Below are 12,282 nucleotides of genomic sequence, written 5' to 3' on the forward strand. Positions count from 1 at the left end.
AAAATATCTTCACAATTCAGTCTAGAAAAAAGGTCCAGAGAGGAAGAGAACTGTTTAAAATGTAATATCTGCAGAAACTTTCAATTTTGGAAGAAAGCAAAAATAAAATTGCTTCTACATTGCGTCAGAAAACATATGAGGTTAAACAAAGCCACAGCAAGCCGTAATATAAGACAACATCACCAAGTGATGTTCATTTTCATACAACAGCCATGTAATTTAAATAAGGACAACCTCCTGATACTGGGAATATTAAGGCAGCACTGGTTAATGACCATTTTAGTTTTCTCCTATTTTTTTATTCATGTACGCTACACTAATTTGAAAACCTGTGAGATAATACATGGGCTGGTGTTGTGTTCCTCCCTGGTCTTGTTCCAACAGTGAACACACAATACATAAAATCATACAAATGACTTGAAAAGCAGTTCCCTCGACATTAATTGGACAGTCCCAAACATACAGAGTCGTAACATGCTCTAATTAGATGTCAGATCAGCGTTTCTTGGTCCTTTTAGTGCTGCTTGTTGGTTTGGCCTCGGGAGCTGTTTTCTTTGGAGGAGCAGGGGGTGCTACTGCTGGTGGGGAAGGTGGTGGTGTTTTCTTTTTCTCTGCAACACAAACAGAGAAAAACATTTACTGCTTCTACACTAAGCCTGTGTGTTACTGTCTCCCCTCCTCAGTTAAAAGTCATTAGACTTAGTTGTTTAGTTGCTACCTTCACTACTTTTGGGCTCCAGACTGGGCTGACCCTGAAGTTGTCTCTCTAGGTCCTGAATCTTCTCCAATGCTGCCTGCAGGGCCTCCTCAGCTTTCAGGGCTCGCTGCTCAGCAGCCTGGACCCGCAGCTCAGAATCACTGTCAAACACATGCACATCCACAAGTTAATAAAGGTCCTCTCTCCATTTCGGAGGAACAAAAGAAACTTAGCTAATGTGTAGACATTCAACAAAGTTATTTCCATAGTGACTGATGGTGACAGCAAATCAGATATATGTATTATTGTAGATGGATATTCAACCATGGTGGTAACTGCTGCTAATAGCCAGCGAGTGTTTCAAACAGTAAATGGAAAATCATTCAAAAACGGCATACACATTGCTATCGTCACTGTCGTCCTTTTTTGAAGCAGTCATGGAAAACACACTGGCAGTTTTGGAATACATAAGGGAGAAAAATCCTAGATTTTTACACCAGAAGCTGATCTGGATGATCTATTATCATAGTATTAGTAATATTCCAAAAATATGTAAGTGTTCCACACAACAATAAGAAAGTAAACTTACTGCAGTTCCTGCTGCAGTAATCCTACTGTGGCCAGATCACTAAAAGCTTTTTGAGCTTCGTCTGTTGCTGGAGATACGACCAGTTCATCAGTCTGACAGACAAACAGAAACATACAGATGGTCAGAGAGACAGGCAGACAGGCTCAGTTCAATACAAAGCAAAAGGCATGCTCTGGATAGGTGAATGCTTTATTTGTCTAACCCCACTCAGATAGATAGTGCTCTCTCCCAGTTTTCTTTGTATAATATGTCCATCATAGCCGATCAGCTTCACCACTGGTGTCTCACAAACTGTTGGCTCCCCCTGCAGGACAACAATAACAGTGTTCATTTAGTGTGGTTGATACAGTGTTTCCCTGTAATCTTCACACCATGAAAAAGTCTAATCTCGCAGTTCCAGACAAACTAGATCAGATTTTTTCAATCTGTCCAATAATGGAAATGATGTCTATTTCATGGAAGAATTATCAATACCTCACAAACTTCTTGCTGTTGTAATTCATGTCCTTCAGTAGTGCTCTGTGAACACACAAGAGTACCATCATCATCACAACTATCCAAACTCAACAGGACTGGTCAGGGATTACAATTATAAGTAAATTGCCTTTATTCAACAAACATGATATTTATTTATGCACTAGGCCAATCAACAATGTGCCCATCATTGTTACATTTCACATAACAAAAATTAGCAAACAATCAACTAAAAATTGGTATAAAAACAATGACAGAAGGTTCACAAATTCATTACTGGACTCTGAAAGTGCAGCATAATACAACCTTAACGCAGGTAAAGGTTAACACAGGAGATTTAACCTCGATCCTCTGCTTAAATAAGAGTGTTTAACTACAAGAACAGCCTGCTTCACTTTATTAACAACAGCAATGATGCCTTTTCCCTTCCCTCAAACCTTTCACTCACGAGAGAATTTGAAGTGTGTAGTAACATAAGTAAGCTTTTCACTCACTCCCCTTAGGTGTTAAAGTGACTCACATCTCTTGATTCTGCCTCAGTCTCATCTTTGACCTCTGTGACCCCACTGTCTGTTGTAGGCTCTGCTGAAATCTCTTTGTTCACCTGTTAACACACACACAAACACACACACACAAAGCCATCATCAAAATCAGAAGCAATGATCCTAACTACAGTTAACTCTGACATTTGAACAATGGCAATCTGTCTCTTCTGATTTCAGCTCTACTTCTTTAACATTGCATCAATATAATTGTCTGTTACCTGACACCAGGCTTTCAAGTCAAGTCAAGTCAAGTCCAATAATGGAGATGACTAAGTTAAAATATATAACCAACAAGAGCCACACACTTCTTCAGGAAATGTGTTCTTCTGATCGTTAATCAATATAACACATTCCTGTGGGTTGTATTTGAGTTGAATCCTCACCAGAGTCTCCCTGCTGTCTGCTGGAGAGACTGTGTCATTACTTCTGGAAGTGGCAGCAGGCAGTCTGACAGGCAGCTCCACAGGACACCCTTTCACCTTTGAGAGCAGGACTGTACAGGTCTCCTTCCAGTCAACGCATTCCCTCTGAGAACATGCACACACATTATGTAGGTTTGCTGAACTGAGCTTGCAATTAAAAGGTCTGACCTTCAGTCTGTCTCCCCCTGGTGAATTGTTGTAGTATCACCAGGGGGACACAGACTGTACTTTAAGCTCCAATATGTTATGTGAAATGTAAAAACATGTAGCCCTGGCATTACGAGTGTTATTTTTTGTGAGATTATTGTTTACCTGCAGCTCTCTGCACTTATTCATCTCATTTTCACCCTCAGCTTGATGTGGGTTCTGCAAAGTCTCCTCCTCCAGAATCAGCTTACAAAAGCTAGAGTCAAAAACAAACATTTCCCAATGAGTGAATCCTCCTATGTTGATCCTCTCCCACTCAGATATCTTACTATACTAAAGATACTTTAGCTGTCATTTCATTTGTGTGTGTATATGTATACCCTGAAGAGGTTATCACTGTATTCTGTAGTAAGATTCAATTTAGTGCTGGCGTGAGACAAAAACTTTTACTTATTTTACTACACACTGATTTTTAGTTAATCTGGTTGACGGCATCTGCTTTGATTTGTAACACATGTAACAACCTCTGGTACCTGGTGATGTAATTGGAAAAACAGTCAAGTTTCTCAGCCAGGATCTTGGCATCCTCATCCAGTGTCTGTGGTGAGATGTTTGTAATGTATTGGTGTTCAGGTTCTTGATCCTGGTTCTCACTATCGTCAGGTACTATGAGGACCAACAGCTCCAACATCCAACGGGTCTGACCCATGTGAATAGAAGTGACCTGACAGGAAAGGAAACACTAAAATTCAAGCCAGCACCTTGTAACATACAAGTACATCTTTTGATATTGTAATAATGAAAACAAATCGAAAAACTATCTGAAATATCAGTCTCCTCTCCCTCAATAACTATTGTGAACATGGGACAGGGACTGAAACCACAACCGCCCTGGTAGAGCTGCTCAGTCGTAAACAGTAAAAACGAATGAGTTATACAAAGAGCAAACAGAAATCACTGAAGAAGGTTGTGGTACATGGAATTATGTGGGTTAAATGGCAGAGAAGATCCACAAGAGAAATGTTGCAGACAGAGCTCAGGAAGTGAAGCTGACAGTACAAAGGACAGGGCAGAAAGAGGGAAGAGCGGGAAAAAAAGTGAAATAGAGATGTGGACTAGATTACCTTCCATTTCCAACTCGAAATGGCGAAACACCACTTGCTAAAGTCTGAATAGAAGTGGCATATTTATGAAAATAAAACAATATCACTAATCATTTTTTCACTAATTCGTTCTTGATAAATAATTATGCACAATCAAGTAAGCAAACACATTCAAAAATATTTAAAAATGTAGTAAATCTAGCATTTTAGTCACCTACAGCAGTTGCTGAAACACAACCCTTCTTAGGAAGGGTTTTGGTCCGTGCGACTCCTGAGCATCACATTTCATGGGGCTGATGTGATAACTTGATGTGAAGGCATTTAAGTGACTATTAACTTTTTTCAACATTTTATAAATGTATGCAAACGTCCCTTCACAGTGTGACTGAACCTGGTTGGTACTTACCTCCTCACTGAGTCTCTGATTCTCACCATCACTGAAGTTGGACAGGCTGGTTATGAACTTCTGCACTTTGTCTAACACACTCTCTGTCTCTATACTGTTTGAACAAACAAACACACAACAGAGCATTTCAGATCAATGACAAAGAACTACCTGGGAATATTAAAATGTCACTATTAAACACCTGGCCTTAATTTATCTTATATCTGCTCATTAATAAAACTGTCTTTTAATCAAATTTTATAACAAGCAATGAATATAAGATTGTCTAGAGAAACTACAAATTTCAAATTTTAAAAAAATATATTAATTGGACCCTTAGAAGTAAAGTAGAAATTTACATTACATACAAGGGGGAACACAGAAAAATCAGCTTTCATTTACACAAATTAGAAAATATTTTTTGTTCCATTGATTAAAGACTTTCTCCCAAAAGATCACAGATCTTAAAAGTGTTTGAGAATCAAGTCTGCATATTAATATATATGCAAATACATACAGAGTAGTAACTAAGTATTTAAGAATATTTAAAATTTTCATCATAATTGTTAATTTACAAACTTATTGATAAATGAGGCATCTGTTTTCAAATGAAATGCATATTTTTTTTTATTAATTTTGAGAAAGATTAGTATACATTTAAAAGTCTGAGAGATATAATTGTGTGATTCCTATTTAGGATAACTAGTAATGCCATTGAAGGTAAAACATACTATATGTCAGACTTGTTTTTGTCCCCTTCGTTCTCTGTCTGTGTGATGGAGACATTCTGTAAGGCTTCTTCAGCAAAACTCAGCCATTTGTGTAGTGCCTTCTCTAGCTTTAGCCAATCAGACACAGGCATCAATTCTGGCCGGCAAATCATTGCACTGAGCTTGGAAACCCAGGACTCCATGAAGCCGAGCAGTGACGTGATCTGTCCATGGACCCCTGAAACAGCAACACTTTAGTCCATATCCTAAGAAATCCCCCACAATGAGACCCATTAAAATATTAAGAAAACCCAAGAAAAAACACAGATCTATGAAGATGCTGAAGATGCTCAAAATTGTGTCTCTATTGGCCCTCACCACTCTCTCCACTGACTTGTGTGTCCAGCTGTTTGAGGAGCTCAGATAGGACCCTGCCAAGCTGGCTTCCAGGGGTTTCACCATCAGGAGAAGAGTGTCTTCTGAACAGCTGAAGGCTCTTATCCAGCCATCTCTCCTGGACACGGCCAAGCTCACTCAGTGTCTGCTGGCAGCAGAACAGCTTCTCACCTTGGTAGCGCTCACACTGGAGGGCCAACATCTGAAGAGAAACAGAACATAGAGGAAGACTTAGTCTTAGACATACTGTTGACTGGACATACTGGATGGCTCAAACATACCAACATATCCACTAGATATTTGGAATATAATCTAAATAAATCTAAATGACAGAGAAATAATGGTTTTAGGATTGTTTGAACATGAAACCAAGTGTTATGCTAAGATAAGAGCATTGTAGATAACTTTTCATAGATAATTCATTTGCAGTTAGTGTAAGATTTTCAAACAGATGACAAAGATGAGTAATGAGTGATGAGTGGTGGACACATATGACACAGATGAAATAATAGAGACAGATGCACGGCATAGCCGACACGGATCAGACGTAACAAGTGACGATAATTATGAGAGATGAGTCTGATGCGATGGATGAAAGTGATTAGATGACAGGATTAGATCAAAAACATGACAGAGTTGACACAGATCAAATACATGATGACAATGTTAGAAATCAGAAACATGTCAGAAATACTCCAGCTTGATGACAAAAAGTGAGAAATATCGGGAAGATAAAATCAACAACCATAATGAAAAATACACACATACAGGGAGTTAATGTGGTGTCTTACATTTGACCACTGTGTTAAATCAGCATGAATCTTTTCCAGTGAAATTTTCTCACATTTTGGGTCAGGACACCTTGAAATAGAGAAAGAGCATCACTGACAGAATACACACACAGATTAATCTCCTCTTCTACAAATTGCTCTCAAGTATTTTGCTGAGTTAACCCTCTTCACTGTACTGGACGCTGAACACAGTGAAAGTCCTAAATTAAGTTGTTACAGTATTTTCAAAATTATATGTAGGTTTTTTTTAACTAATCATACTATATAATAAGAGATAATCATTAAGTAATCTTCTTTGGCATCTCAACTTGTGCTTACTTGTTCTGTGTGGTGCAGAAGGTGAGCCACTTGGCGATGCCTTGCTGGATGGCAAAGATCTCTTCAAACTGTGCATGCTCTGTCTTCTTCATCTGGGACATGAAAGCAGTCAGCTGCTCTTTCCAGTAGTTACTAAGCTCCATGATGATATTTAGGTCCTCTGTGTCCTACAGAGGGATGGTCGCTGTTATAGTCAGGGTCTAATTGAACCACCAGCGACACTTACAGAGAGTCATCTGCGATGTTGAGTGTTTTTGCTTGAGCAATATAAAAAAATGTTAGGAAGGTGGAACTGCGTTGTTACCTTTGAAGTGAGGTAGAGGAGGCAGTGCTCTGCTGTCTGAAACCAGCTCTGCTCGTAGACATGCAGCCGACTGACCAGCTGCAGCTTCTTCACACTCATCACCTGACAATCACAGAAAAACATGCTGTACTTGTTGGGATCAACAATTAATATTGTTTTTACTGAGCATCTTCAAGTAAAAATTTGATGCTAACAACCCAAAACTTATAGTGATGAAAATGTTAAAAATATTATTAGCCATTAACAAGCCCATTGTGAAAACTCATTGAAAAATGTAGCAGGGATGGCCTTTTCACACCATCAGCTTTAACACTTTATATTGTCAGCTGGGGCCTCCAGCAAAGCAGGCTGTATCTATCCATATTAATAACTTTCTCATTCCTCCTGATTGTACAACCAAAGCCAGTAACTCTGTTATGTATCATGTTGCAAACACATGAGGTGAGTCCAACTGAAAGAAAAAACTACATCACTGCTCACACACCTTGAGGGCGAGGCAGAAGGTGAGCTGGCTCCAACAGTCTCTCTCCTCTGTCATCTGAAGCAGCTGAGCCTCAAGGCGACCTCTCTGCAGCTCATACAGCTCATGGTAACCCTGGACCACACTGAGAAGAGCACATGGACAATGTGAGAGAGAACACTTGGTTAGAGTTTGTTCTTTTGTACTGCATGCTTACTGAATTTCTGCTGCACTTAAGTTACATTAAATATCTTCAAAATTGGCTTTTTGTTCTCTCATCTAAAATTACATTTTCTTTGATAAAGGATACAGTAACCACTACTGTGGACATAACAACAGGGATGCACTGCATTACAAGTATAAGAAATTACAGGTTCTTCTACTGGAAGAATCTTGTAGTGTATCACTCATTGCAACCAGATAAATAATGTTCATAATGTTCAAGCTGGTTAATTTTGGAATGTATCAACTTGATGAAAATGAAACTCGGACTGACTCAGAATTGGTGTGCGTCTGATCGAGCGACTCAGCCAGCTGCCAGTGAGCGCGCTCTGCCTGCTGGGAAACAAATGCATCATGGTCTCTGATCTTGGACAGCTCCCTGTAAAGAGGAACAGACACGAAGGCATAAGCACACATATACATAGACTCAGAAATAAGCACACATACATTTCTCATATTCACACATTCTAATAAGTGCTATTATTTTCATTTCTTGCATTTCTTATTTCCTCTTAAAATTGAGATCACTCCATCAACGCCCTCCAGTGCTAAACAGCACACAGTAATTTCTTTCATCATGATCCAGCTGCCTGACCATGACCAACCTACGTGCTGAGTTGCTGGATGGAAGTCTTGATGCGATGGATCTCGTCAGTGAGCCGGCGGTCCAGAGCCCGCTGTGCCACTGCCTCCGTGTGCAGAGCCTTCAGACGGCGGGGGATTCGCTCCAGCAAGGACTGGTAGCGCTGTCTGATACACACACACAAGAACTGCTGGGAAAGAGGCTTCCTGGGTCATTACTGGAAAAGGTTCTCTGAAAATGTCAAACTTCACCTAAACTATCTGTCAAAATATGTTTCAGAATTAACTTGAGGTACAAAAAGCTAATACAGTCTACAGTTTTGTACAGTATAGAGAACCATGTTTTATTTAGTTCTAATTTACATATTTCCATAATCTGGTTTTAACTGTTTTCAAAGCTGAAAATGTGCTGACAGCTAACCTGAGCTTGGCAAGCAGCTGTCCCCGCTCAACACAGCCCACGCTGACCTGCCTGATCAGTTCATGGAAAACAATGTTGTAGATGTTCTGCTCAACTTGCACCAGCTCCAGCAGACCCTCCATCTGTAAGACATTTCATTGCACTGTTTCTACAGTGTACAGATGGCTATATTTCTATAAAAATCCCGACATAAAACATATAACCCACATATTTATAGTGTTGAGATCTACGAGTTTGTAAAATCTGTTGCAGATCCAGATCCAGATAATATTCCAGATTTGGTGGAAGAAAATGCTGAATCCGCATTACACACAGAGTTGTATTTATTATTAACAGTAAGTAACAGTGCATAAGGCACCAGCAGCATTTAGGAATGCTTACATTAGTATTTAATTCAACATGCAACAAATAAAACTACAAAATAACAACAGTGGTTGCAACACAGCAGCTGTAGAGCTATATGAATTGAATAATGCTGACGTAATCATTTCAGGTAATAAAACCATACAGCTGTCTGTAGACAATAAATAGGTAAAGCTATACATGAGACCAAATGTCTTGTAGGATTGTTTGGCCTTGGCGGAGGTATGCGCTCTAATGAGTGCCATTGTAGTTTTGCAGATTTTGGCCCATTTTTGGATTTAAAAGTTGTACAAGTATGTATTATTCTCTGTAAATGAATTCAGCACAGCAAAACTGTCAGCCATAGAGGCACACAGAAGCCTTGTACATTCTGCTTATCTGTCTGCCTACCTGGGAGAGCTGAGTCAGCTCCTCATTTTGCTGATCCACACCGGCCTTCTCCAGCATGTCGTCCATCATCCTCATCAGCTGGACCACTTCAAGTCTGCCACTAGGCCTCCTGGACTCACAACATACACACAAATCTGTATTACTACACATTTCCTTGACAACATTCATCCATTATCTTACCAGCCCTCTGCCAACCCAATGGCATATAGTTCTATTACCGCCTACCATTAAGCTGTAATATTACTAATTCAGTCAAAAAAATCCTAGTTCTTCTTCATGTTCTTTAACTCACAGTGAAGGAAAGATCCGTAGTTTCTGTTCGTCATCTTGCAGCTGTACTGTGAACGCACTGAGGAAGAGATGCAACATGAGAGTTGACAGACAAACAATTTGACAATGATAATATGACAATTGATAAAGTGGATAAACATAATAATAAAGCAGACTCACTCCTCATAGAACTCAAGGCTCCGCAGCCCTTTGTTTTTAACAATGTGATATTCTTCAGGGATCAGACTTTCTGAGACACTGAAGTTCTGTAAGACAAGGTAGCTGTGATTATCACCTCACACTGTACAGCCTACTTGTGTAAATGTAGATGTAGAGGGATGGCAATAAATTCAAACTCAGTACTGTTAAATAAATCACAGTATTTTAAGACTACTAGAAATCCTGTTATTACTGAATATGGAAAATCAATTTAACAATCTTGAATTATATCAAATTTCTGTTATTGTTCTTCGTTTAAAGTGCAGAAGCAAATGCTCAGCGATAAAAACAGCATCATGTTTTAAACTTCTAAACAAACTTTTGAGTTACTGTACTCAAATTACAGAAATACTCTGAATCTGTTGGGTAATTCTTTATTTTTTTAAGTACTGCTTTTTCTTTTTTGTGTTATACCACATATGCTCCTGCTGGAAAAAAAGACACTATGAAGTAGTTTATAAAAAAAACTGAAAACAGAAATTAAGCCACATTCACTGGAACCTTTGTCAGAAAATGGTTAAAAAGCCAAAACAACTCAGCTGAAGCACCTTACCTGTGTGTCACCAATACCACTCCTGTCAGTCAGTGGTGGGAGGGGTGTTGTCTTCCTCTGAGTTACCATAGCATCACAGAGGAACGAAATATCCCTGTATGGAAACCGTTCAAACAAAAAATTAAAAACACACACACATTTAGTCTCTTATTTCATCTGCAGATTGCAGAAAACCAACTGTAACACATGCTTCATGTTGCCGTGATTCTACATTCATTATTGTATTATCCGATTAAATATAACTGACTTCAGAGATAACATACAATTAATGCAGCTTTACTAGATGTCCAGTTCTTCAAACACAAAATCAATACAAAACTGGTATTGTATTTACCCTGTCCTGTATTAGTGTCAAGATAAAACATACATGTGTTGCTTTAATTACTGATTGACCTTAAGTTCTAATAAAATCTTTGGAGGGTTAGGGTTAGGTGAGGTAACAACATTGTTTATGTTGCTACATCTATCTTGTTTGCCTGGCTGACCTGCCTGCTCCAGTCAGGGACGTTGGCTGCTCTAGAAAGTATTTGTATTTCTTGCGTCCAAGTGGGTGATGCCAGACTGCATCTGGCCGTCTGATTCCACAGCCCTGTGAAATACAAAGTCATCTTAGGAACACTGGTTTGAACTGATTTCAGCCACACAGACATAACCCTCTTATATAAAAATGGGGCTTGAATGTACCTTGCAGTGCCGATGGTGTGCAGTGTGCCCCAGTGTGCTCCTGTTGTAGACAGTGGAGGTAAGGCTGACCAGCAGTTCATCTGGGATGTTGATAGGAGGGGGCTGTGTATTTCTGCCCTCTGCTGGGACTTGAAAATTCAGTTCTGCTACTGAAAAAAATAAGATCAAGCTCAATAAAAGCAGAAGGTGTATATCTCAGACACTAACCTTTAGGAAAGGATGGTATGTGTCTAGGTCACATAGTTTGATATCTCCATATATAACTTATATAGTATTATAGTAATAGTTTCCCTCAAGAATATTTTTTTGCTAAACTCTACACAACCAAAAAGTATCTGTAAGTATATCCAGGCATTCATTCTTTTTGTTTAATTTACTTTATATATATATATATATATATATATATATAAAATTCTTGTCTTTTCTTCTTCCATTTTATTTCCTAAAATTGTAACTTCCACATTTTAACACTATAGTCATGATAAACATGGTGAGAACATATGATTTTGTTACTAAGATTGAGGGGGAATTTGTATTTATCTTTGAAAGAAACTGATGTGAGCCCACTCTGTTGTCCTCAATTCAAACGTTTCAAATGTAGAACTGCTCAAATGCTTATGTGGCAGGTCTATCTATCTTACTCAATATGTGAAATGATGTGTACCCTGGCAGTGTGAGTGATGTTCTCTTAACATCAGCAAGTCTTATGTTTGTCTATCATCCACCTGTTAGCTCATGTTAGCCTCCCCCACTGACTGTACAGTAACTTCACCTCTGGCGTCCAGTGCTTGCTCTGGCCTCGATGAACTTGGCGCTGAACTGGCTCTCATGGACGCAGACATACTGGAATCACGGTGGAGATGTTATACTAAGACTTTGGCAATAAAATTCTCAAACTCTGATATAGTCATAAGGGAATAAGCTAGTTTTATTTGCCAGAACTGAACCGTCTCTTCCCCTCTACTTCGCCTTTGACTTCCTGGTCGCGTTGCCATGGAAACGCCTAGCGCTGAAGTTTGTTCACTTTTTTTTAATATTACAGCTACACTGACTTTTTGTGGCCTTTAAATTTGTACTTTTTGATTGTTATAATTGTGGGAACGATCTTAAAGAAAAAAAATTCAATCTACTTTTTATTCTAACCAATTACCGCATCCAATTCACAAACAGACATTTTTTGATGGAATGAAATGATTCATTACATAGGTTGTATTTATTTAAGTGGATCGAACCGATG

General features: G+C 38.9%; 1 protein-coding gene across 3 annotated transcripts; it reads right to left on the reverse strand.

Moving 5' to 3' along the window:
* Positions 1-48: 48 nt before the first annotated feature.
* axdnd1 (axonemal dynein light chain domain containing 1) lies at positions 49-12,021 on the reverse strand. 3 transcript variants are annotated; one of them, XM_056379544.1, is made up of 26 exons: positions 11,818-12,021; positions 11,046-11,188; positions 10,847-10,950; positions 10,362-10,455; positions 9,770-9,855; positions 9,612-9,668; positions 9,320-9,428; positions 8,567-8,688; positions 8,173-8,313; positions 7,838-7,942; positions 7,366-7,486; positions 6,882-6,983; positions 6,578-6,744; positions 6,260-6,329; positions 5,451-5,670; positions 5,094-5,310; positions 4,384-4,477; positions 3,408-3,598; positions 3,040-3,130; positions 2,689-2,832; positions 2,281-2,364; positions 1,761-1,805; positions 1,489-1,590; positions 1,287-1,378; positions 719-858; positions 49-611 (listed from the first exon to the last, which is right to left on the reverse strand). In XM_056379544.1, exons 1-26 carry the CDS (start codon positions 11,885-11,887, stop codon positions 496-498), a joined length of 3,027 nt encoding a protein of 1,008 aa, XP_056235519.1. In that variant the 5' UTR covers positions 11,888-12,021; the 3' UTR covers positions 49-495. The 3 variants fall into 3 exon arrangements, with proteins under 3 accessions (XP_056235519.1, XP_056235518.1, XP_056235517.1); XM_056379543.1 differs by having other exon boundaries at positions 11,046-11,191; XM_056379542.1 differs by having other exon boundaries at positions 11,046-11,194.
* Positions 12,022-12,282: the final 261 nt, after the last annotated feature.

Source organism: Seriola aureovittata, chromosome 6, assembly GCF_021018895.1.
Source record: "Seriola aureovittata isolate HTS-2021-v1 ecotype China chromosome 6, ASM2101889v1, whole genome shotgun sequence".
Classification (NCBI taxonomy): domain Eukaryota; kingdom Metazoa; phylum Chordata; class Actinopteri; order Carangiformes; family Carangidae; genus Seriola; species Seriola aureovittata.